The sequence below is a fragment of the Schistocerca serialis genome, chromosome 7, assembly GCF_023864345.2.
Source record: "Schistocerca serialis cubense isolate TAMUIC-IGC-003099 chromosome 7, iqSchSeri2.2, whole genome shotgun sequence".
In the NCBI taxonomy this organism is placed as follows: Eukaryota; Metazoa; Arthropoda; class Insecta; order Orthoptera; family Acrididae; genus Schistocerca; species Schistocerca serialis.
Genome location: NC_064644.1, coordinates 512,696,965 through 512,722,440, shown reverse-complemented (window position 1 = coordinate 512,722,440; position 25,476 = coordinate 512,696,965). Strand labels below are relative to the sequence as shown.

Genomic DNA, 25,476 nt, shown 5'->3' with positions numbered 1-25,476 from the left:
CCGATGGCTAATTTCGCCACAAATTTTTGAGCAAGTTAACTATTGTCATGGCTGTGAAAGCTGGACGCAATGTGCCGTATTCAAACAGTTCACGAACTGTGTCACAACAAGTGAACGTTCCATGGTCCACCGTTCTAAAAGTGCTGTGAACAATTGTGAAATTGTTATCGTAAAAACTTCCAGGCTAATGTCTATGCAGATGGTCGTCACATTAAGCAACGTTTGTAACCTGGAACGTAAACGAGGAACGCAATTGAAAAATGTTATTTCTCATGTGGAAATTAACATGTATTTTTCATTTGTTTATTCTTTATTTCTCTTCCACATGTCCTTACAAATTTTCCACAAACTCGCTGTCCAACGATTAATCTTTTTTTATGGGGACCCTCTCAAGTTGCGAAAGTTTAATTATAACCACCCTGTATATCATAGCTAGTTTCTTAGGTCTATTCCTATATTTAGACTTTTTGTGTCACGGGTGGTATAACTGTACTGTCACACATAGATTCTCTGCTAAGCGAAATGTTTACCTTCCTTATAGTGTGAACTCACCACCAACTGACGGTAATATTGCTTTCCGTTCCGTTCCGTTGATGTGCACTGCGAATTGGCCTTTACTCTGTGCTATGCACCAGTGTGTGTGTGTGTGTGTGTGTGTGTGTGTGTGTGTGTGTGTGTGTGTGTGTTTGGGGGGGGATCTTTATTTTTCTTATTATTGTTGTTAATTTTGCATGCTGCAACACATTGTAATGGAACGTGCTTGTATGTTAACTTACAGTATTATCTATTTACATAATGTGAAGGACAACCAAACAGTTTAAAATCAAATAATTTATATTAAACTGAGTGAAAGTCCAAATCCGTAATAGCTATTTATTGTGTTTATCCCTGTATGACTACCGGTTTCATGCTCTGGAGGTATATCTGTGGGTTGTACAAAACTAATACTTCATGTGCCACGACTTCCAAGGTGCGAGTGCGAAAAAGACATGCCACTTCTCCGTAAAACCAATGATGAAACGGCAAATGGGCATCTGACCCGAATTGTGCATGATCAGTAAAATACACCCACTAGCGCTATAACCTGCTGTTCTATTTGACGCCAGTGTATTTAAGTATGCTGACGACTCTCAATGTTCGTGTGTCTTTTAATTCTTTGTTTCTCCCGCGGGTTTCGACGATGGTTGCATCCTGTCAGACGCAGATTGTCATGTGCTGTCCAGGCTCGTCTTTTGAGATGTTTTGGAGATGTTTTACTGATTATGCAGAATTTGGATCGGATTCCCATCTGCCGTTTCATCCATGGTATTACCAAGGCATGACTTTTTTTTTATGCGCACTTCACCTTGAAAGTGGTGGCACATGAAATATTCGATTTATATGTCCTCAACATATACCTATATGAAACCGGTTGTCATACAGGGATGAACAAACTAAACAGCTATTGCGGATTGGAACTTTCACTCAGTTTAATACAGACTATTTACCATTTCTGATTTTAAATTCTTTGATGATCCTTCACATTATGGATAAGTCCCTTAGCTGTGATTGCGCGAAATATAAAGTTATTTGTATTATCTGTTTACAGTAACGAAGATGACACAACTCATGCGGTTATATCAAGTGCCTTATTTTACAAATAGAAAATTACTGTGAGCCAGGACATAATAATTTTCTTAAATATTGCGTGTACAGGGTGGTCACTTGATAATGTTACAGATTTTCGGGGATGATGGGGAAAGGTAAATATGTCAGTCCGGGGTAATGGATCGTGCTTTGAAAACGATAGAGTCGAAAGCTTTAAGGAAAAAGAAAAACGTTCTACCTCTAACAATGGAATACATGTGCCGGGACTGTTGCTGTTGAGATTTAAGTTTAGGAAACTTCCGACGAGCACTTGAGATTTGGATTTGTAACTCACCTCATCAAATGCAGATGGCGTACTGTGCGCTGCCGACAGCAATCCTGGTATAAGATGTCTGTACTGTCATAGCCTACTGTCTCTGTTTACAATCTAAAGTACTAACTTCGATCAGTCCTAAACGAATACGGTTGTACCGGGTGAAAACTTGCAGTCTAGATTTTCGTGTATGGGCCAAGCAAAGGAAGCGCAGAGCCTGACCGCTACGGTCGCAGATTCGAATCCTGCCTCGGGCATGGATGTGTGTGATGTCCTTAGGTTAGTTAGGTTTAAGTAGTTCTAAGTTCTAGGGTACTGATGACCACAGATGTTAAGTCCCGTAGAGCTCAGAGCCATTTTTTTGAAAGGAAGCGCAGAGGTTGTACAGGATAGAATATCCGCGTAAAAGACAGGCGGCTCACCCCATATTTCCAAGACTGTTCTAACGATTAAGTGTAACGGGGTAGTTGCTGCCACGATACGACGGCCGAGGAGACCGACGGACTACACGGACTCCCCACTTAGAAGATGCTGTGCTTGCTCTAGTGGATGAGGCGCCTGCAATCGACACTCGTTCAGTTACACGTGAAATGTATGTTTCGCACAGTGCTGTGTTGCGAGTGTTACGAGAAATGCAGGCTTCTGGCTCGGCGACGCTTGTAACAGCAAGCTGTCGACACATGGGGAAAAAGGGCCACAGCTCATAAGTTCACGTAAGATGTAAGATGTGTTACTGATGTCACGTTGGCACCAGATTTCTCCACAATTCTGCTTCCCCCCTCTACCGTGGAAGTGTCGCCCTACGGGAAAGTCGTCACTTCGCCTGTTACCCACATATTACCCATTTATATGACGTTATAGTTTTAGGTCATAACTGCAACACCCGACGTTTAAATTACGCGGTTTTCTTATGAGTAGAGGAGTAAAATATTTCAGACACGACGCCGCTCAGAACTGACAGGTAAACGCCTCACGCCGTGTCGTAATGAGGGTTGATGAAATCATCCCTTTCCCTAGGGCGTTGACTTCCATACATTTCGCGGTCGAAAACGGCAGTTTACAGTTTGATGAACAGCTCCCCAGACGATTCAACTCTAACGGTATTGTGGCTCTGCATCACCACTGAAGATTATCGCACCCGTTTAGAGTGCAGCTCAACAGCAACTTTTGCTCTCGTGTACCGGTTGTTACCATTAGGAACCGTTCAAAACCATTCGACGACATCTTGAACGTGATCCGAAGCAAAAGAGGTTACTTACACTTTTCCAAACCTCCTGTTGCACGACCTCACGTGGTGTGATCACTGCTCTGGCGCGAAATGAACCCGTTTGGTTTGCCTGCCTACAGGCGCTAGAGCAGCAGCCACGCTGATTTGACATCGCAGTTTCTGAAGGCACATGTGTAACGTGTGCAACAAAGTTGCGTGGGTGGCTGCCGGTTTCTTCCCCCACATGTTAATGTTGCACTCTCGAGTGATCACGCCACAGAAAGCCGTGAAAGAAGGTGGTTGGAAAAGCATAAGTACCCTGTACTGCTTCAGATCATCTTAAAGTATCGTCGAATGGTCTTGAAGGGTCCCTAGTGGTTATAACCAGTACACGAGAGCAAACATTGCGGCCTAATTGCACACGAGACGTGTGCAGACACGTTCAATGGGGATGGAGGCCCACTGTACCCTTAGAGACGGCTGAATCTTCTGTGGCGGAGGAAAAGCAGTGTCAAATGGTGTCAAGAACGCCGTCCTGTTGTTCGTTGTGCTGCGAACTGTCCTATTCGTCTGCTAAATGTGTTGGAATCAACGCCTCAGGGAAAGGAGATGTTTCATCTAGCCCTTTACATACCACCCTCTGAGGCCTTTTCTTGTCGATTCTGAGCGGCTTTGTGTGTGAAACGTTTTCCTCGGCGACTCATAAGAAAACGGCGCGACTTAAACGCTGAGTGTCGTGGCTCTGACCTCCCTCGCAGGGCCATCGAAAGAGTGGGTGAAATGCGGGTAGGATGGGGCTGTGAAGAACTTCTCCTCCATGCGATACGTCGGTTGCTTTGGACAGTGTGTTGGTGAAGTTTTGTGCGCCCCTTAGACCTCACATTAACTTCTGAGTAGTGGCCTTTTCCTTCGAATATGACGTCGCACGGTGTTAAGCTTTTGCGCTGTTACAGAGGAAGGTTGTAGGCACCTTCGAGACAAATTTCGGACTTCCGCTTCGCAATGGGTTTCGAAAAAGTAGTCCGGTAACTACCCTCATGCTCATAAATTAACGGTAATTGCAGAATGTGGTGCCACACAACGTGGCGCTACACAAAACTGGAGCTAATAGCATAAGCGCATAGGGAACTCACACGACACAGATCTGTAAGTCCACGGTATTGGTGGTAAGTTGAGTAAACCGTCCCGAAACACAAGTGCTACAGAACGCCACTGTTTCCTGCGCATGGACCCCGACATCAATATGGGATATGATCACCATGCATAAGTACACTGGCCGCACAACGGGTTGGCATACTCTGGATCAGGTGTTCGAGCAGCTGCTGGGGTATAGCCTCCCATTCTTGCACCAGTGCCTGTTGGAGTTCTAGAAGTGTCATGAGGGTTTGAAGACGTGTAGCAATATGTCGACCGAGAACATCCCAGACGTGCTCGATGGGGTTTAGGTCTGGAGAACAGGCAGGCCACACCATTCGCCTGATATCTTCTGTTTCAAGGTACTCTTCTACGATGGCAGCTCGATGGGGCCGTGCGTTATCATCCATCAGGAGGAAGGTGGCACCCACTGCACCCCTGAAAAGGCGGACATGTGCAAAATGAGGTCCCGATACATCTGACCTGTTACAGTTCTTCTGTCAAAGACATGCAGGGGTGTACGTGCACCAAATATAATCCCACCTCAGACCATCGAACCACGACCTCCATACAGGTCCCTTTCAAGGACATTAAGTATTTGATACCTGGTTCCTGGTTCACGCCAGATGAAAACCCGGCGAGAATCACTGTTCAGACTATACCTGGACTCGTCCGTGAACATAACCTGGGACCACTGTTCCAATGGCGATGTACTGTGTTCTTGACACCAGACTTTACGGGCTCTCCTGTGACCAGGGGTCAGTGGAATGCACCTTGCATGTCTGCGGGCGAATAAACCATGTCTTTTCAGTTGTCTGTAGACTGTATGTCTGGAGACAACAGTTCCAGTGGCTGCGGTAATGTCCCGAGCAAGGCTACCTGCAGTATTCCGTGGCCGCCTGCGGGCACTGATGATGAGGTATCGGTCTTCTTGTGGTGTTGTACACCGTGGGCGTCCTGTACTGTAGCGCCTGGACACGCATCCTGTCTGCTGGAATCGTTGCCATAATGTTGAGATCACACTTTGTGGCACACGGAGGACCCGTGCTACGACCTGCTGTGTTCGATCAGCCTCCAGCCGCAATAGTATTCTACCCCTCATAACTCATCAATATGTGTTCTTTGGGACATTTTCAACACACAGTCACCATTAGCACGTCTGAAAACGTCTGCACACTTACTCGCTGCACTATACTCTGACTTGCACCAACACACCCCTGCATTTGTGGACTGCTGCCAGCGCCACCGTGCTACGACCGCAGGTCAAATTCACTGTATGGTCATACCCCGAGGTGATTTAAACCCACTAACCACCCAGCAGATCGTCGTTTCACCATGTATCCTTAATTTATGAGCATGAGTGTATGTTACGAAACGTATTTTTCAATATAAGTTCGTATGTTTTCAAGACCAGTGTCAGTCTTATATAATTTTGGATTTTAGGACCGTCCACAGCTCGTGGTCGTGCGGTAGCGTTCTCGCTTCCCATGCCCGGGTTCCCGGGTTCAATTCCCGGCGGGGTCAGGGATTTTCTCTGCCTCGAGATGACTGGGTGTTGTGTGCTGTCCTTAGGTTAGTTAGGTTTAAGTCGTTCTAAGTTCTAGGGGACTGCTGACCATGGATGTTAAGTCCCATAGTGCTCAGAGCCATTTGAACCATTTTTTGATTTTAGGACGCGTCGTCGTAGTGTCGGCCTAATTTCCGAAATTTTTTGGCAAAAAAAAGGAAAAAAAAACACGATTTCCTACAAAGGACGTACAAAGGCATGGAGAGGACACTGTAGGAAATAACAAGGGATGACAGCAGTGGTTTGAAGGACTGCATACCTAGGCGAAGACGCCGTATACAGCAGGTTGTTTTAAAGGATCAGTTATAAGGAATAACATCCATTAACGACAAAGTTGAAATATTTATGTTTTGTGAAAATTCTGTCTCTTTAACTCCTCCTAGTTTAGTCAACTTTTTCAGAAATACTTGCTTTTTGACCACTTTGTATGAACTAACGCCTCCACGCCTGTGCTTGCCGAATGTTGTGCCGTGACGCCGGCCGTGCTCTGGTTCGCAGTGAGCCACTCCTTCGGCTACGGCCTGATGGACGCCACGGCGATGGTGCGGCTGGCGCGCTCCTGGAAGCCCGTCCCTGAACAGCACCGCTGCGAGGTCTCAGCGCCGCACACCGACAAGTAGGTGGTACCCAGCTGTCTGCTTACTACCTCCTGCTGTCTCCTGTACATTGTCGTAAATTAGGTTGCTTCAGTGTTTCAGCGAAGCTTTCAGCGTCATCGATCCACGCAACAGGTCAAACAGCTACCTACTAGAAGGGGAATCTTTCTTTCAGAACGCTGGCTCGCAGTGTTGTTAAATAATCCGCCTGGAATTGCGATGTCGGGAATAAGCCTCTGGATGCTCAAGTTGTGAGGCGCGCCTGGGTCAACCAGTTGGTGCAGTGTTTCTCGTATATAACATAATAAACCGAAACACAATTTGTCTGTCTTCAGCTGCAGAGCACACTGACAAATTTAGAAATACCCTGCAATCACTAGCAGCAACAGTGCCAACATTTCCGACACGACGAGTAGTTAGTTCTCTCACCTGTATCTCAGTTTCCAACAATGTAAATGGCGGAAGCAAATCAATTGCCTGCAAGTCATTCTACAGCCACGATTGTGTTTTATGAATTCACTTTGGTTCTTAATACCAGTTTTTCCCCCCTGAAACATTCTTAAGGATCATTTTTTCATCATTTGTTCTTCCGAAATTTCATTACTTTCCTCTATACTTAGTCTACAATATTCAGTATTTAATTTAGGGCCTTGCCACTTCTTACGAAAAGTTTCAAGCTACCAGTGCAGAAATGACAACTACTTAACATCCGGTTGTAAAGGAGATGGTAGCCCAAAGAGAGCTTGCTTATTTGTCTGGGGAGACAAATCTGACGAATGCAGATAAAGCTGGAAGCAAAGAATTACTGTGAAGTATTTTCTTTTTCATCTGTATAATTTGTGACTGTAAATGTTGATGTCCAATATTTATGTATATCCTTGCATGTTATACCTACATAGCTGTAACGCTTTTGGGGGAACTCTGCAAGTATACAGTCACGTGATATTGTCATCACCATTATTATTTGTGGCTTATTCTCTATGGACATTGCAGTGTCAACTGTAAAGGAGTATCTCACGATGCTTCGTTGGGCGTATGAATGGCCATGAAGTCTTTTATAATCCCTGATAGAGGCATCAACATTGTGCCGTTTCGTGCTCCTGGAGGGAACTAGACCAACAGAAACTGGAACAGTAACTATAAAGACTCGCAATCCGTATGATTTGCCTTTCAGAATAATGGATGCAAATGGATGACGAACGAAGATACCGTTGCCGTAACATACTTCTTTCGATTGCTTCCAGTCTTTCTTCCAGAAGCTCAACTCTCCCCAGTGATGCTGCGTTTGCAACAACGGCTCTGAAAGAGGTGTGGAGTTTTTCCCTTTCATTGCCTGGGAAATCTATAATTTATAAGAAATGAAACGGCGAACCACCTCTCTTTGAAATCCAAACCAAGCCACCAGATCACAATTCAAGTATATAAAGAGAGATAGAGAGAGAGAGAGAGAGAGAGAGAGAGAGAGAGAAGAGAAGAGAGAACTGAAGACATATACTTTCCTCCTAAATTCATTGCATCATTACACTAATGTTGCTGGACAAAATAATATTAACACTTGTGAAACGTGACAAAAAATTTTCTTAAGTAGTCTTTGGGCATTACTTTTGCTTTATTTACAACTTGAGGTATAGACAGTGACAAGTCATACTCAACTCTAGATGGATTACGTACTGTCTCGTCCTGCAAAAGTTCTCTGATTGAGGGAAAGTACTTGGAGATGGACGTCTATTACGATGCTTGACCTCCGAAATACGTGACAGTGGTTCCATTGTATTCAGAGTCAGTACACGATGTTACACTTCGTCATGTGTGTTTATTACATCATTCCACACAATGAACGTGTGAACGGGAGGGTTATCGTATATAGGCCGCTGTCCATGGAACATGGCAGCATTGGCTGAAGATAGTCCCCCGGTATACTGACTCAACGTCGTTTTCAACATCGATACGCAAGAAAACTTTTATGTGCAGAAAGCGCTAAGTGACATCGCGGTCCACATCATCAGTAAACCACGCAGTAGTTGACAGTAGGACAGGTACAGTTAGCATGACAGGCTTCTGCAGCCGTTCTCCAAACTGGATAGTGTCCGATGGTCGAGAAAAAAATGAACGACAACAGTAATGTTTGGATCATAGTGATGGCTGTTTGTTCGTACTAGCCAGGCGTGATATTCGAGGCGAAAGTATATCGTTAACGCTCGAATGTTCGACTCGATGTTTGTCACATCTCCTGTCTAGTTCCAAGGGTGTTCTAAACAATATATAGATTAAAATATATGAGGATGAATACTGACCTTTAAACACGCCACTGGGAAGCCAGGTACAAAAATTTCTAGATTATGTATGGTACTGTGCAAGTACAAGTGAATTGGCGATTTCTGCCGCCATTGTTTCGTCGTAGGCAATGTCGCTGTCTTCTGTGAACGATGTTCGGCTTACTCCTTTTCAATGCGGTTCTGTTCTCTTATGGTTTGACTCCATAGTCTGTCGGACTCCTGGTTTCACGATACACACATCCACCGATAACAACTGTTGGGATATATCACTGCGAGGTGTCGATTAGACATATACTGTAGATTAATGCGTATGACTTGGGTGAGCTATGTGGCAGAAACATGAAAGGGAAAGGATATAAAAGACGAGGCACTAAGATGTGTTTTTCAGGATTAACAAAACTTCTTTCCATTGTTCGGTCACTTTTTCACATTTTATCTCTCTTCATATCCTACATAGCTGCTTGGACGTCAGTAACAATAGTAAAAGACCTTTCATACGTTTCCGTCAAATGCCTAATGGAATTCAGTATTTTGAATAGCTTCCTTTTATCCAAACTGCGTCTCTCATAACTCGATCTGGAGTGAAACATGTTCAAGAGTGCAGGAAGTTAGAGAAGAGATATCTAAAGTTTATTGATTGGAACACTTGAATCATTAAGCACTGCGAATGTTTTGGAATATGATCAGTGGGAATCTGTATTACTAAATTTAAAGCAGCACGCTAATATTGTACTTTTATTACTCAGATAAAACTGACAGTAAAAGAATTTGAGCGCTATACTTAACCGTTCTGGTAGAATAAATGGATCCTCTTTCCAGCACCAAAGCTCTAAACCTACTCCTTGGGTAGAGAAATTCATTGCATACTCTTTTATATTCGTTGATTTGTCGGTATTATTAGTTGGACAATAATTCATAGTTCATTAGTAGCTCTCGATCTCTCCCGCACCGTCTGCTTCTAGATGATTCGGGCTTTCTTCGTATTTCTGCAAATATATCTCTTTAGTCACTAGACTGGGCACCCACTGTGTGTTTGCTTTACTTATTATTTACTTGCATCCTAACAGCTGCCGTTCTAATTGCGCTTGTACTTCCCTTTCTAATGGTAATTGTTTTTGTGCTGCTTTAAAAACGCAGATGGAAAGCTAACACTTTGGGTTCATGATATCCTATCAAAAACTGGTGTCTCTCTCCTAAATTCCACGCGAGAGAGACATGACTAGCCATAATGTAGTAATTTTTTATCTAGGTCATTACAGCCGTCTCTATCTCTCTCTCTCTCTCTCTCTCTCTCTCTTGCTCTCTTGTTCGTCCCCCCGTCCTCTCTCTGTGTATCGCCGTCGTCGTTGTATCTAATACCAGGGACTTCAACGAGTGGGGTTGCCTAGCAACCCTAACTACGCAATAAATCCGCAATGGCCATGCCGTATAAACTTGATAGCGCTCATTCAGAATTTCATTGCTTAATAAAATCTGAGTAGAATGACTCATGGCAGGCAGTAACTGCTTAAAGAACGGCAATGTACAGGATCACCCATCAACACTGCACATTGAAAAAAGAAAAAAAGCCTCTTCAGCTGTATTCTGTTGACCAAAAAGGATGTCTTATACATGTGCTTTCCCGCTCACTCTTTTGCTGTGTTGCTGTGTTTCGTATTTACTAAAAAAAAAACACTTCTTCCCCTTGATTACCCGATATGTCTGAATATCGTATTTTGTGAAAACTGTCTTTATCACTGAAGTTTCTTTAGGAAGTGGGCAGGGTAAGGTTGACATAGAACTGCCGATATCAGACTGTGCACTATTTCCCATCATTTTTCCCAACAGAAATCGTTAAAGATTCTGCGGTTCCACTCATCACAGCCTGTTGTAAATTATACACAAAAGACACCCTCGTCCATGGCTGTCAGAAATTAGTTGTGAAATCAGTAACTGACCAACAAACAGAAAAGTGGGTAGTGTGAGGTATTATCTTTGGTTTGGAATAGGTTAGGAACAAGACTTCATGCAGATGTGAATTTCGCACATAACATTGATGAAGTGCTTCTAAGGTCTACATTTGATACTTTGTCTTTTCAATCAGATTACGCCATCTTGCGTCTAGTAGTGGGGGCTAAGTGGTGGCCGACATACTGTCGTGTCCACTGCTCACTCTGCCGCCTGCTTAATTCTTACATTCGATCTTGTTTGTCTCTGACACTTATGTCTGAACATTTCAGTTCTCACCAGACCAAATTTCTGTCTATACCTTCTCACAGCACATCCATCGTTTATCAACCTGTTGCTATATAGAGAATCTGAATCTGCAAAAGATGTTTGGCATAACTGCAGAGAAAATATACTTTTTTGATATTCATAAAACGGAAATATTCCAGTTCATTTGATAGCATTCCGTCAACAACATTGCAGAACTCTGCGCCAGTCATTCATTTCATTCACTCAGTCAATCAGTCAATCACTGTGTTCCACTGATTGACACAGCAGTACCACCAGGGATGCGAAATGAGCTGATGTATGCATTCACAGAGAAAAGATTGGGTCAGAAAACAGGCTGTATGCACAAATAAGTGTTATTAACATGGTGTGGTCTGGTTCTGCTTGAAAGTGCTGTGAATGAATACTGTAAAGTCGACAGTTAGCCTTCTTGTACCGCACGGGTGCTATTTGTCCGTTAGTTATGTCTTGATACCAGTATTTGCTTAATTAGACTAACTACGAACAACTGTTATCTACGTGACCTACGTTCTGTGCGATTAGATGGCTGTTACGAGGAATGAATATATTAATATTTAAAATTAGAGTACGAGTTCATGGTGTTCAAAAAGGTTTGTGGGCTGTCATTATCTCCCATTAGCAGTGAAAGGTCAGGACGAAAGAATTTGTTCACTTACGGGTCAACGTATTAGCTCTCACAACGACCGAACTGAAACCTTAGCACCGTTCGCACATGTTCTTCTGTGTCTAAGATATCGAAAAACAGTATTTCAGGATCCATCGTATCTCCTAATTTCAAACTGACTCAAGGCACCTTATGCAACGCGTTTGTGTGTTTCAGACTGATCCCCGCTAAGAGCCAAGTCACCCTGGAGCTGTATGTGAAGGAATGCGCCGGCGTCAACTACCTCGAGCACGTGCAGGTAAGTGCTTAAGCCTCTGTAACGCATTCTATCATTTAGCACTAAGGAGGATGAAATTGATCATCTACAGCAGGTTCCAAATTCAAGACGGCACGTGACAAGTGACAAGTAAAGCAGTGTTAGGAATTCAGATTCATTATACAATCGAGTGGCAACGAACTTCGGCTAGCCTTATGGTGGTGTCGAAAACCTTCGACCATTGGCTTTTAGCCAAACGCAAAATGCGTCGTTGATTGTCGGCTACGGCACCAGTAAAGGTATTAATTGACGAATAGTGCCTAGTGCTAATAACGAATGAGCAGTGGAGGTTTCAATGAAGGTGTACTAGTGACAAAACGCCGGAAATACAAATTTAAAATTTGCCACAAATTAACGAGGCAAACGAACACATTTCAAACTAAAACGAAGTACAATACGTCCAATGTAAAGTAGCCGTTGAAATGAAATGTGATTTTAGGTCGCTGGTGCTATTTTTGTGAATGATTACCGTATCGCGTCTGACACAATATCGCAGTTACTAGTTGCGGGAGGGTAGGTAGCAAACATTCAGAGAATCATTGACCACTCAGGTCAGGGCCAGAAGGTTATAAACAAACGAAAACGTTAAATGTGATGATTTCCGCCACCCATCACGAAAACCAAAATGGTTCAAATGGCTCTGAGCACTGTGGGACTTCTGAGGTCATCAGTCCCGTAGAACTTAGAACTAAATGGCTCTGAGCACTATGGGGCTTAACATCTGAGGTCATCAGTCCCCTAGAACTTAGAATTACGTAAACGTAACTAACCTACGGACAGCACCCACATCCATGCCCGAGGGAGGATTCGAACCTGCGACCGTAGCAGCAGCGCGGTTCCGGACTGAAGCGCCTAGAACCGCTCGGCCACAACGGCCGGCTCACGAAAATCAACAGGCTAGGTTTCAACACATTGTTTTATGATGCCAGTGCAATCTTAAGGGGGCAACAAATTCGTCTCCGAATTTGTGAAAGACTCTCGGGTTTGCAGCTGGATTGGGCTGGATTGCTTCCTGGGGAGAAGACATCATGCATCATGTTACTTTACTTGACACTGATACCAACATTAACAAGTAAGAAAACGCCAATATGTAATTATATTTTGATTTGAATGTCTTTGAAGTCACCGCTCAAGTCGAAAAGCTAGTTCCCTTCTTTTAAATCCTTCACTCTGTCCAGGACATCGTCACTTTTGTGTCCTGTGATAGGAGCATTTTTCATTCTGGTAGTGTAATGGGCTAGTAGACACCATTACAAGTGCTTAGAGGTGCTTGTCTGTATTACTGAAGACAATCCTTGCACTAATGAAATATGTGGTAAACAAGTAAAATACCCATGTGATCAGAGCGGTGTGGAACAGTTTCGATGCGGTTACGTGTACATCTACATCTATACTCAGTAACCAACGTATGGTATATGGCGGAGGGTACCATACGCCACTACCAGTCATTTTCCTGCCTATTCCACTAGCAAATGGAGCGCGGGAGAAAAGTCGGTCTACATACCTCCGCCCGAGACCTTATTTTTCTTCTCTTCTCCTCGCGGTCCGTAACGCGAAATGTACATTGGCTGCAGCAGAATATTTCTGTAGGTAGTTACAAATACCTGTTCTGATAATTTTCTCAATAGTATTTCGCTAAAAGAACGTCGTCTTCCACTCCCGGTATTATCATTTGAGTTCACGAAGTATCTTTGGAACACTCACGTGTCCAACGAACCTACCAATAACAGATACAGCAGCATGAGTCTGAATTACTTAATCCCACCTGGTGAGGATCCCAAATATTCAAGCAGTACTCCAGAATGCGTCGCACAAATTGTAGAGCACGCGATTTACTTTGTAGGTGAGCTATTCTATCCTAAAATTGTCCCAATAAACCGAATTCATCCATTCGTATTCGTGCCATTTCAAGTCCCTTTGCAACTTTGCACCTAGATATTTAGTGGTCGTCACTGTGTCAAAAAGCGCGTTACTAATACTGTATTCTAACGTTGCAAGATTGTTTTTCCGAAACATCGGCATTACCTTACATTTTTCTGTGTTTGGAGTAAGCTGCCATTCATCTCACCAAATAGAAATTCTGTCGATGTATCCTGTATCAGGTAGTGCAGACGGTTTACTGAACGACTTTGTGCTACTTCTCAAGACAAACAGCTGCCATCTCTGTAGAAATGTCTGGAGGTACCGTCGGACTAGGTCTATTACATATGTTACGAGCAAGACCAGACGTACTAAACTGGTTTCCTGTGCACGTAGTGCGAAGCAGTGCTACTAGAGTTAGTGTGTCGCTCTAATCTCATAGCAAGTCAACCCTTGTGAGAGGACGAGCTTTTTGTCGCATAAAAGGAAAGGAACAGCGAATGGCCGCAGGATACACACAACGAATGGTCTGAGGATAGCGCCCTTCTGTCAGTTGGTTCAAATGGCTCTGAGCACTATTGGACTTAACATCTGAGGTCATCAGTCCCTTAGAACTAATTAAACCTAACTAACATAAGAACATGACACGCATCCATGCCCGAGGCAGGATTCGAACCTGCGATCTTAGCAGCAGCGCGGTTCCGGACTGAAGCGCCTAGAACCGCTCGGTCACAACGGCCGGCTTCTGTTATTGATCCGAAGAATCGTTTCGAATGGGATGTGGAATAGCCGGAGATGTATTGTCATACCTTCTGGAAAGGTGTAATCTTGTAAAAAGTAATTATTACATTACTCTGAATCTGTCATTGATAATATGTTTCATGGTATACTGAGAGTACTACTGTTGTCGTAGCTGATCAGTTAGCTGTTACGATCAGTGATAGAAACTGCTGGTTAAAATGAGACTCGCTGGTTTACTAGCGTTCCAGGACTGTGGCTGGCTAACGGAAAAACCTGCGCAGTTCGCAAACTCGCTGAGGCGGCAAACGCACAGAGTACACTCAACTTTGCGGGAGCGTTTACGTTTTCCGGCTATCAGTTCCGCTCCACCGGATCATGCTGTGCTCCTTCTTCCCTTCCATTGTGCGGGCCAAAATTGGCATAAATTTCCATTCAGTTCAATTTTAAAGCAAGAAGTAAATTATAAAAAGAATGTAAGAAAATTGTGAGGGTGAGTGGAATCAAATCAAATGTTTGGTGCGATTCTTGCATGGCTGAACAGCATCCCCCGATGATGTCGCGGATTGATTTCCATGTTTTTCTGTCGGACCAGGTACGATGAAGTTTTCAGTTCACCAGGAACCGCGCTCAATCGTGGCAGCAATCAACGGCGAGTTTTTCTGCCACAGTACTTCCACAGACACAGGAAGCAATCAGAGTCGATGTAATCCACATAAAGTTGCCTCGCCCTCCGATTAGATTTGCAGTAACTCTGTGAGATTCCATTATTCAATTCACAGACCGATGCACAATTTCATTTCACAGTGAAGGTTTGTTTCAGTACACAATGGACGCTGTGCGGTTGCTGTTTTGCTCCCTTTGCTCCGTCGTACCGAACAAGCAACACGTGTTTGTACATCGCGGTTTGAAGGGCGTATTACGTGCCACTGCGGCCGTCCGTGGACTGATACCGTACACGTTGCTTTCTACGATCTCGGCGGCTAATTTCTCTATTCTCCTTGCAATACAAGGAAAAGAAAGAAAGAAAAAACAGACACAAGTATATACAGGCTGTCCCTACCAAAAGTCGTCAAGCGCATTTTCTGTGGTGTTTAGCCAGATATTTCCAATTTGGTTTTTGCGATGTTTATCTGGAAACTGCCCAAAGAAACGCTGCTCATCACGCCTTTCATTCAGCGACCACTGTCGACGAAAAGCGTCGGTTCGTTTTCCATTCCGAACAAATGATTTTTAAAGTGGAATTTTATGTGGCCATTCAATAGAGCGGACCCAAATTAGTCCGGAGCAATTTTCGTTTTATCTAGACGTATTAAATGAGACAGCAGCACAGGAAGAAAACCACTACCGCAGGTGCGACAGCACTGCCCTGGCTTATCCTATTGGCTTCTGCCATGTAGCGGCGGTGCTCAGACGCGGCTGCTGATGGATTGGTTATTTTTTTTTGTTTTTTGTTTTTTTGTTTTACTGTTCCAGTTAATACATGTCGCTAAACCGAATATGGAGCCACTCTATCGAATGGGCATGTAAATTTCCGCTTTAAAAATCGTTTTGTTTGTAACGGAAAATAAACCGACTCTTTCCGTCGTTACCGAGCGTCGCATGAAAGAAGACGAGCAGTATTAGTTTGGATTGACTCCAGCTAAACACAGAAAAAACGAAATTGAAAATATTGGCCGAAACACCAGACAAAATGCGCTTGACAGTTCTTATGACGGACACCCAATATTTAGGATGGTCAGAGATAGGCTGAAAAGCTTCTAAAGTTATTTCGCGGTAGTTGGTGCTGAGAAATAATTGTTCAAAAAGTGAGTAAAAAATAAAAAAAATCTATAAATTGCGCCGTTTCCGAGTTAATTAGGATTGAAGTTAGTGAATTAGGCCGTTGCGTGGATAAATTTAAGTGACCCGTCAGATACAATTCGTGTCAGTTTTTCTCATAATGCACGGGACTGCCCGACCTTTGACTCAGGTGCGATCATGGCTACCGTCCCATTACCAGTTTTGTATCGCTCCTTTGTGGTGTTTTAGTAAACGAAACGAAGTATATATTTGGCGACGACGTCTTTGGCGGGCAGTTTGAATTTGCGGGCGCAAAGGCCTCGTTGTCTAACCTCAGTGCTAATTAACTCGGAAACGGTGCACGGTATCGATTTTTTTTAACAGTTATATCTCAGCATAACCTTCCGTGCACCACACTTCGCATTTTTCCAGACTGCTTCTGAGCACCTGCATACAGGGTGATTCACTTGCCGGCCGCTGTGGCCGAGCGGTTCTAGACGCGCTGCTGCTATGGTCGCAGGTTCGAATCCTGCCTGGGGCATGGATATGTGTGATGTCCTTAGGTTAGTTAGGATTAAGTAGTTCTAAGTCTAGGGGACTGATGAGCTCACATGTTAGGTCCCATAGTGCTTAGACCCACTTGAACCATATGAAGGATGTTTGATGCCGACTGCCAAACGTTGGTTCATCCAGAAAGATCAAGACTGGATACTGCAGGAGGAGAATGATCCGAAGCAGAGCAGCAGGCTTTGCAGCGAATGGCAAAAAGGAGTACTGGATTGGGACTCACAGACGCCTGATGCTAATTCTATTGCAAACGTTTGGTCTTTCGTTTCACCATACTTTGGGGTACGTAAAATCACTCAGTTTTTAATGTTCCGTGCCTTTCTGTTAGCCTAGTATTGTTTCAGTCTCTATGATCTTGCTTTCCTTCCTTTTTCAGAGATTTGGATTGTTCGTTAGGCTTTCATTTTGACCTGGCTTTTTTATTTTCTTCAGTTTTATCCATGAACATGTTTCCCGTGATCTGGAGTTCTCTTTAGTCTTTCTCCGTTTACTTACGCCAATTTTTTTTGCGGAAGTAGTCAAATTTGTTTAGCTACCCTGTTTGCGTTTATTCTTCTTTTCCTCGTGGCGTTTGAATGTTTCTCCGTTGTTTGGTAAAGCGTTTCATTTTTGATGTTAATTAGTTTGCTGTTGAAGAACCTGGTCAAGGATTTTTCTTGACATTTTCCTGTCTTTGATCTCCAGCCTTTCAACTTGGCCATGGTTGGTAATAGACGATGTTTCGGCTGAATACAGGGCTTCCGGTTTGATTACTGCGTTTCCAAATCTCATTTTTGGGTTCCATGACAGGTAATTTCCATCGTACGTGTTTTTAGTGAGTTGTAAGGCCAGTGTAACTTTATCTCTTCCATATTTCATTGCCTTTCTCAAGAGAGCATTCCAACTGATCCTTTCTCCAAGACAATTGTATTCTTTCACGATGTCAGTTTTTTGTTCTCCAAAATTTAGAATGCTTTGATGGGTTTCTTAAATTTGCCAACACATCGGTTTTTTCATAGGAGATTTTGAGACCTATTTCTAAAGCTTCTTTTTGTAGTTCGAGGAGCTGTTCTTTGGTGTCTTTCTAGGTATAGGCCAGTAGGACCAATCATTACCGAGTGAGGTGGCGCAGTGGCTGGCACAGTGGACCCGCATTCAGGAGGATGATAGTTAAAACACGCGTTCGGCCCTCCTGGTTTAGGTTTTCAGTGATTTCCCTAAATCGCTTCAGGCAAATGCCAGAATGGTTCCTACGAGAGGGCACGGCTGACCTCGCTACGTGGTGGCCTCCCCAAGATCAACCAACCAACTAACCATATTATCGGCAAAGGGTAGACAACTGTGTTTGATGCCTTCGTTTCTTGTTCCTAGTCGGACTCCAGTACATATCTTCGTGCTCCTCTTACTAATTTTTCTAGGGGGTAATTAAACAGCAGTGGATATACACTTCTGGTCATTAAAATTGCTACACCACGAAGATGACGTGCTACAGACGCGAAATTTCACCAACAGGAAGAAGATGCTGTGATATGCAAATGATTAGCTTTTCAGAGCATTCACACAAGGTTGGCGCCGATGGCGACACTTACTACGTGCTGATATGAGGAAAGTTTACAACCGATTTGTCATACACAAACAGTAGTTGACCGGCGTTGCCTGGTGAAACGTTGTTGTGGTGCATCGTGTAAGGAGGAGAAATGCGTACCATCACGTTTCCGACTTTGATAAACGTCTGATTGTAGCCTATCGCGATTGAGGTTTATCGTATCGTGACATTGCTGCTGGCTTTGGTCGAGATTCAATGACTGTTAGCAGAATTTGGAATCGGTGGGTTCAGGAGGTTAATACGGAACGCCGTGCTGGATTCCAACGGCCTCGTATCACTAGCAGTCAAGATGACAGGCATCTTATCCGCGTGAATGTAACGGATCGTGCAGCAACGTCTCGATCCCTGAGTCAACGTTTGCAAGACAAAGACAACAACCATCTCCACGAACAGTTAGACGACGTTTGCAGCAGCATGGACTATCAGCTCGGAGACCATGGCTGCGGTTACCCTTGACGCTGCATCACAAATAGGAGCGCTGCGATGGTGTACTCAACAACGAACCTTTGTGCACGAATGGCAAAACGTCCTTTTTTCGGATAAATCCAGCTTCTGTTTACAGCATCATGATGGTCGCATTCGTGTTTGGCGCCATCGCGGTGAACGCACATAGGAAGCGTGTATTCGTCATCGCCATACTGGCGTATCACTCGGCATGATGGTATGGGGTGCCATTGGTTACACGTCTCGGTCACCTCTTATTCGCATTGACGGCACTTTGGACAGTGGACGTTACATTTCAGATGTTTTCGACCCGTGGCTCTACCCTTAATTCGATCCCAGCGAAACCCTACATTTCAGCAGGATAATGCAAAACTGCATGTTGCAGGTCTTGTACGGGCCTTTCAGGGTACAGAAAATGTTCGACTGCTGCCCTGACCAGCACATTCTCCAGATCTCTCACCAATTGAAAGCGTCTGGTCAATGGTGGCCGAGCAAGTGGCTCGTCACAATACGCCAGTCACTACTCTTGATGAACTGTGGTATCGTGTTGAAGCTGCATGGGCAGCTGTACCTGTACACGCCATCCAAGCTCCGTTTGACTCAAAGCTCAGGCGTATCAAGGTCATTATTACGGCCAGAGGTGGTTGTTGTGGGTACTGATTTCTCTGGATCTATGCACCGAAATTGCGTGAAAATGTAATCACCTGTCAGTTCTAGTATAATATATTTGTCCAGTGAATACCCGTTTATCGTCTGCATTTCTTCTTGGTGTAACAATTTTAATGGCTAGTAGTGTATTAATACATAATATATATTTATAAGTTGTAGTTTATTGTCAAATACGTTCTTCTAACGATTAACCTGAGCACGATCTTACCAGACGGCAGATGGAGGTGGTTATTTGAGTGTGTTTGCATTAGCTCCTCGTTCGTGGCCAGTCACTTGGAAAAGGTCGCAACGGGGGTAGTGGTGGTCGGTACAGCCAACAATGCGAGAATGGGCTAGATTCCCGAGCGAGTATTCTGGGGGTGGTAGCAAAGAGGAGGTGGCGAGCGGCGGAGTATTGGGACGGTCCGCGCCGTTGCGGCAAGAATTCCTGAATTCTGCTCCGTTCTATTCCGCTCTATTCTGCTTCACTGCGCTCTGCTCTACTGCCCCGTTGTGTCCCCCTGGAGGTCGCAGGCGCCGGCGCGCGGAGGCGTTCTCCGCCGTTAACGGACGCCGGACGCGCCTCGGCCAAGAATTTAAATGGAGCGACGCTCCAGAGTTAATCGAGCGGGTGAGCTGGCATCGACTTCGCGGTCTGCCGGCGGCCCCTGCAGCGCTCCTGAGACTGCGACGACCGACCGCCAGCTCCCCCACGCCGTCCAACAGCGGCAGCAGTAGCGGCGTGGCCTGCTATCGGCGCCACGGCTGCTACGGTAGCCGAGATGCCAGTGGAAGTTGTCGCAATGCGCCGCGAGCCGGGATACGAGGGCAGGGGCCGTTCCCACTCCACCGACGCGTCACTTTCTATAGTCTCGACAACAGCGCACCTCCAAAACATACGCTGAACGTCCTACTCTCTTTAGACCGATCACGTTGTTTCACATTTCGCTTTTAATAAAACGTTCGCTTAGGAGAATCGTGCAAATGTACAGTCGTTTGACCATCACACAGAGTCCCTTATGAACGACAGAGTAATAAGGATCCCTGGCGTAGTGACACAACTGGAAGAGTTGATAACAAATAAGTCGCCAGGTCCGGATGGAATCCCAATTCGCCGCGCGGGTAGCCGCGCGATCTAGGGCGTCTTGTCACGGTCCGTGGGGCTCCCCCCGTCGGAGGTTCGAGACCTTCTTCGGGCATAGGTGTGTGTGTGTGTGTGTGTGTGTGTGTGTGTGTGTGTGTGTGTGGTAAGTTAGTTTAAGTTAGATTAAGTATAAGAACGTAGGCTTCCACGGCCGGTGTCATAGTGTTTAAAATTCTTCTGGGTACGGGAGGCCATTGAAATTATTAAGCAGCCTGACAACATCAACAGAGAAGATGGCTACAAACTCCCGGCGTCCTGGCTGCCGGCCATCCCAGTCCAACGGGCCGCGAGCGGTCGCGGGGCAGAAGCTACACGGGACACGGGCGTATCTGCACAAACAGCTGTAGAGCAACTGTCAGTCCACTTCCGCGCACACCAGGAGGAAGGAGAACTTGCCGTCCAGAAGCCGAACGCTGATTGGCGGACAGCTACCAATCGTTGACGACATGGACACCCACGAATAGCCTTTTACCTTCCATTTTCCCTTACGTCATGACTAGCCAATCATATTAGAGGGTCAATTAAAAGGTTTACAACAATGACATCAGACACCAATAGTATGTAATAAATAGAAGCATCTATCCCCATGCAAAACCAGTCGTGCCCTGAGGAAGGCCGTTGCAATTCGGCCGAAACGTCGGTTTTAGTTTATTATTGTTGTTACTTTTTAGCAATGACGCGGAATAATACCCAGAAGGATTTTAACCACTTAGATTAAGTAGTGTGTAAGCCTAGGGACCGATGACCTCAGCAGTTTGGTCCCTTAGGAACCTACCACTAATTTCCAAAAAGCCCCAATTCAGTTTTATAAGTAGTACTCTGCGGCATTGGCCGGTTAGTTAGCTTGCATTTACCACGAAACTCAAGCCCAGCTGAAAGTTCCAATAGACTGGAGAAAAGCGCGGATGATTCGTGTATTAAGAATGGTAAAAGAAAGTACTCACAAAATTAGAGACCAAATATCCTTAACACCGGTTATCTGCAGAATTCTAGAAATATAATAAATTTCTTAGAGATCTAGGAGCTTACGTCCATGAAGCGGCACGGTTTTAGAAAGCGTCGTTCGTTTGAAACTCAGCTTGCCCTTTTCACACATTATGTACTGCAAAACTGTGGAAATTATATTTCCGAGAAGCATTGTTAATGTACTGCACTTCAGACTGTTAGCGAAGGTACGAGAATGCGGAATAAGTTTCCAGATAAGTGAGTGGCTCGAAGAAGTAATAGAACCCCGTATGATGCCCTCGACGGCGAGTGTTCATCAGAGACAAAGGGTATCGTCAGAAGTTTCCCAAGAAAGTGTGATAGGTCCGCTATTATTCTCTATACACACAAAATCATTTGGCGGACAGGGTGGGCAGCGATCTGCGGTTTTGGTGATGAAGCGATGGTGTACGGTAAGGTGTCGGAGTTGAGTAACTGTAGGAAGATACAAGACGAGCTCGACAAAATTTCTAGTTGATGTGATGAGTGGCAGCTAGCTCTAAATGTAGAGATATATAAGTTCGTGCGAATGGGTAGGAAAAACAAAGGGACCAACCTGCTGAGGTCATCACACTATTTAATCTACTTAAACTACCTTACGCTGAGGACAACACACACGCCCATGCCCGACGGAGGACTCGAACCTCCGATGGGGGGAGCCGCGCGAACCGTGGCAAGGCGCCCAAGACAGCGCGGCTAACCCAGGTGGCTTCGGATACAGTATTAGTAATGTCCTGCTTGACACAGTTACGACGTTTAATATCTGGGCGTAACGTTGAAAAGCGATATGAAATGGAACGAGCATGTAAGGATTGTGGTAGGGGAGGCCAATGGTCAACTTCGCTTTATTGGGAGAATTTTAGAAAGTGAAGTAGACCTTGTACAAGAAGCGTAAGGATCACGAAGATAAGATACTATAAATTAGGGCTGATTCCCTCGCTCTATTTGCGAATGGAACAGGAAAGGAAACCAATACTAGTAGTGCAGGATACCGTCCCCCAAAAACCGCACGATGGTTTGCGGAGTATGTATGTAGATGAAGATAAGCAATGTGCAGCACGGAAAACAATTCTTATGGCAGCCCCCGACAAATATCCCGGTACTATCTTTCTTTCATGCGGTCGCTCGAGTAGAATTTCATCGATAATACCTTTTCCAGCAGCTAACTAAGCTGTAACGCATTCAGAAATTCGTGCACCATCTCGTTTTATCGAAGCTGTCCCTTTTCATGAAATTACTTCTAACCGCACGATACACAGAATTGTTGAATTCTACAATATTACTGCTCGATGCGAAATTTCTGTATGGTTGGTCGATCACACCTGCTCAGTTCCGTCTCACTATTATTGACTGCAGGTCTAATCAAATGCATGTCATACCCAATTTTTACTCATCTGATATTTCCCGAGTAAAATCTTTTGTGTGCTGTTAAACCAACCCACAGATATCTGTGGAGAGATAAACTTTCCTCTCTCTCTGTCCTTCTCCGCAAAGCGTCACCATACATCAAGGTTATTCCCATTCAGTAGGCACGTAGTTTGCATATCCATTGGATCATCCAGCCGTTCTCCTACTTCTCCCACACAGTTCCTGAATGTGTCAGTTGAGACTATGAACTCTCACTTTCCTTACTTCTTCTGTAGCAGCTTCTCATTTACATATTTTTTACTTCGAAATACTAAAAAGACTCTTCTGCAGCTCTGTGAGAATACGCGGCCATACTTACTGCTGACGTCTCTGATTTTTGCGTTGTTGTTGTTGTTGTGGTCTTCAGTCCTGAGACTGGTTTGATGCAGCTCTCCATGCTACTCTATCCTGTGCAAGCTTCTTCATCTCCCGGTACCTATTGCAACCTACATCCTTCTCAAGCTTGGTGTATTCATCTCTTGGTCTCCATCTACAATTTTTACCCTCCACGCTGCACTCCAATACTAAATTGGTGATCCCTTGATGCCTCAGAACACGTCCTATCAACCGATCCCTTCTTCTAGTCAAGTTGTGCCACAAACTTCTCTTCTCCCCAATCCTATTCAACACCTCCTCATTAGTTATGTGATTTACCCATCTAATCTTCAGCATTCTTCTGTAGCACCACATTTCGAAAGCTTCTATTCTCTTCTTGTCTAAACTATTTATCGTCCATGTTTCACTTCCATACATGGCTACACTCCATACAAATACTTTCAGAAACGACTTCCTAACACTTAAAACAATACTCGATGTTAACAAATTTCTCTTCTTCAGAAACGCTTTCCTTGCCATTCCCAGTCTACATTTTATATCCTCTCTACTTCGACCATCATCAGTTATTTTGCTCCCCAAATAGCAAAACTCCTTTACTACTTTAAGTGTCTCATTTCCTAATCTAATTCCCTCAGCATCACCCGACTTAATTCGACCGCATTCCATTATCCTCGTTTTCCTTTTGTTGATGTTCATCTTATATCCTCCCTTCAAGACACCATCCATTCCGTTCAACTGCTGTTCTAATTCCTTTGCTGTGTCTGACAGAATTACAATGTCGTCGGCGAACCTCAAAGTTTTGATTTCTTCTCCATGGATTTTAATACCTACTCCGAACTTTTCTCTTGTTTCCTTTACTGCTTGCTCAATATACAGATTGAATAGCATCGGGGAGAGGCTACAACCTTGTCTCACTCCTTTCCCAACCACTGCTTCCCTGCGTGAAGAGTTCGACAGAGCACTGAAAGACCTAAGTCGAAACAAGGCCCCCGGAGTAGACAACATTCCATTAGAACTACTGACAGCCTTGGGAGAGCCAGTCCTGACAAAACTCTACCATCTGGTGAGCAAGATGTATGAGACAGGCGAAATACCCTCAGACTTCAAGAAGACTATAATAATCCCAATCCCAAAGAAAGCGGGTGTTGACAGATGTGAAAATTACCGAACTATCAGTTTAATAAGTCACGGCTGCAAAATACTAACGCGAATTCTTTACAGACGATTGGAAAAACTAGTAGAAGCCGACCTTGGGGAAGATCAGTTTGGATTCCGTAGAAATATTGGAACACGTGAGGCAATACTGACCCTACGGCTTAAGGAAAGGCAAACCTACGTTTCTAGCATTTGTAGACTTAGAGAAAGCTTTCGACAATGTTGACTGGAATACTCTCTTTCAAATTCTGAAGGTGGCAGGGGTAAAATACAGGGAGCAAAAGGCTATTTACAATTTGTACAGAAACCAGACGGCAGTTATAAGAGTGGAGGGATTTCTTTGTAGTCTGCCGTTTCTCAAGGTTCGTTTCCATGAGCTGCATCTTACAGCAATGTGTGGCCGCAGTAGTTTTGGCCTCCAAAATTCCTGCAGTGTGGCTGCAGTACACAGAATGCTGCGGGATGGCCCGGTGGTATTGCCGACTCAGCGAGCTGTTGCTGGTAGTTGTCGAAGTATGGCCTTTCGTTTCGCTGGTGTTGTGGAGGGTACTTCGTTTGACTGCGCCACGCCTACATCTGTCCTTGTTGTTATGTGCCCGCATCCCGCTCTCAGCCTTGTTTCGTCTTTCTCACGTCGAGAGCGCCGGGTCACGTGATGTGAACTGGGGAGGCAGTACTACTGCGCTTCAGTTCGTAACTTGGCAGCGGCACCTGTAGACCCTATAAAGGGTGTTACAAAAAGGTATGGCCAAACTTTCAGGAAACATTCCTCACACACAAATAAAGAAAAGATGTTATGTGGACATGTTAGAGCTCATTTTAGTTTCGTCAGTATGTACTGTACTTCCTCGATTCACCGCCAGTTGGCCCAATTGAAGGAAGGTAATGTTGACTTCGGTGCTTGTGTTGACATGCGACAGTACTAGCATCAAGCACATCAGTACGTAGCATCAACAGGTTAGTGTTCATCACTAACGTGGTTTTGCAGTCA

At 44.6% G+C, this 25,476-nt stretch overlaps 1 protein-coding gene across 1 annotated transcript in view; it reads left to right on the top strand.

Moving 5' to 3' along the window:
- Positions 1-25,476, top strand: part of LOC126413181 (furin-like protease 1, isoforms 1/1-X/2) — a 232,847-nt gene that overhangs the window by 176,974 nt on the left and 30,397 nt on the right. The window contains exons 8-9 of the mRNA XM_050083077.1: positions 6,307-6,424; positions 11,736-11,817. Coding sequence (XP_049939034.1) covers positions 6,307-6,424; positions 11,736-11,817 — 200 coding nt within the window. The remainder of the gene's footprint in view (positions 1-6,306; positions 6,425-11,735; positions 11,818-25,476) is intronic.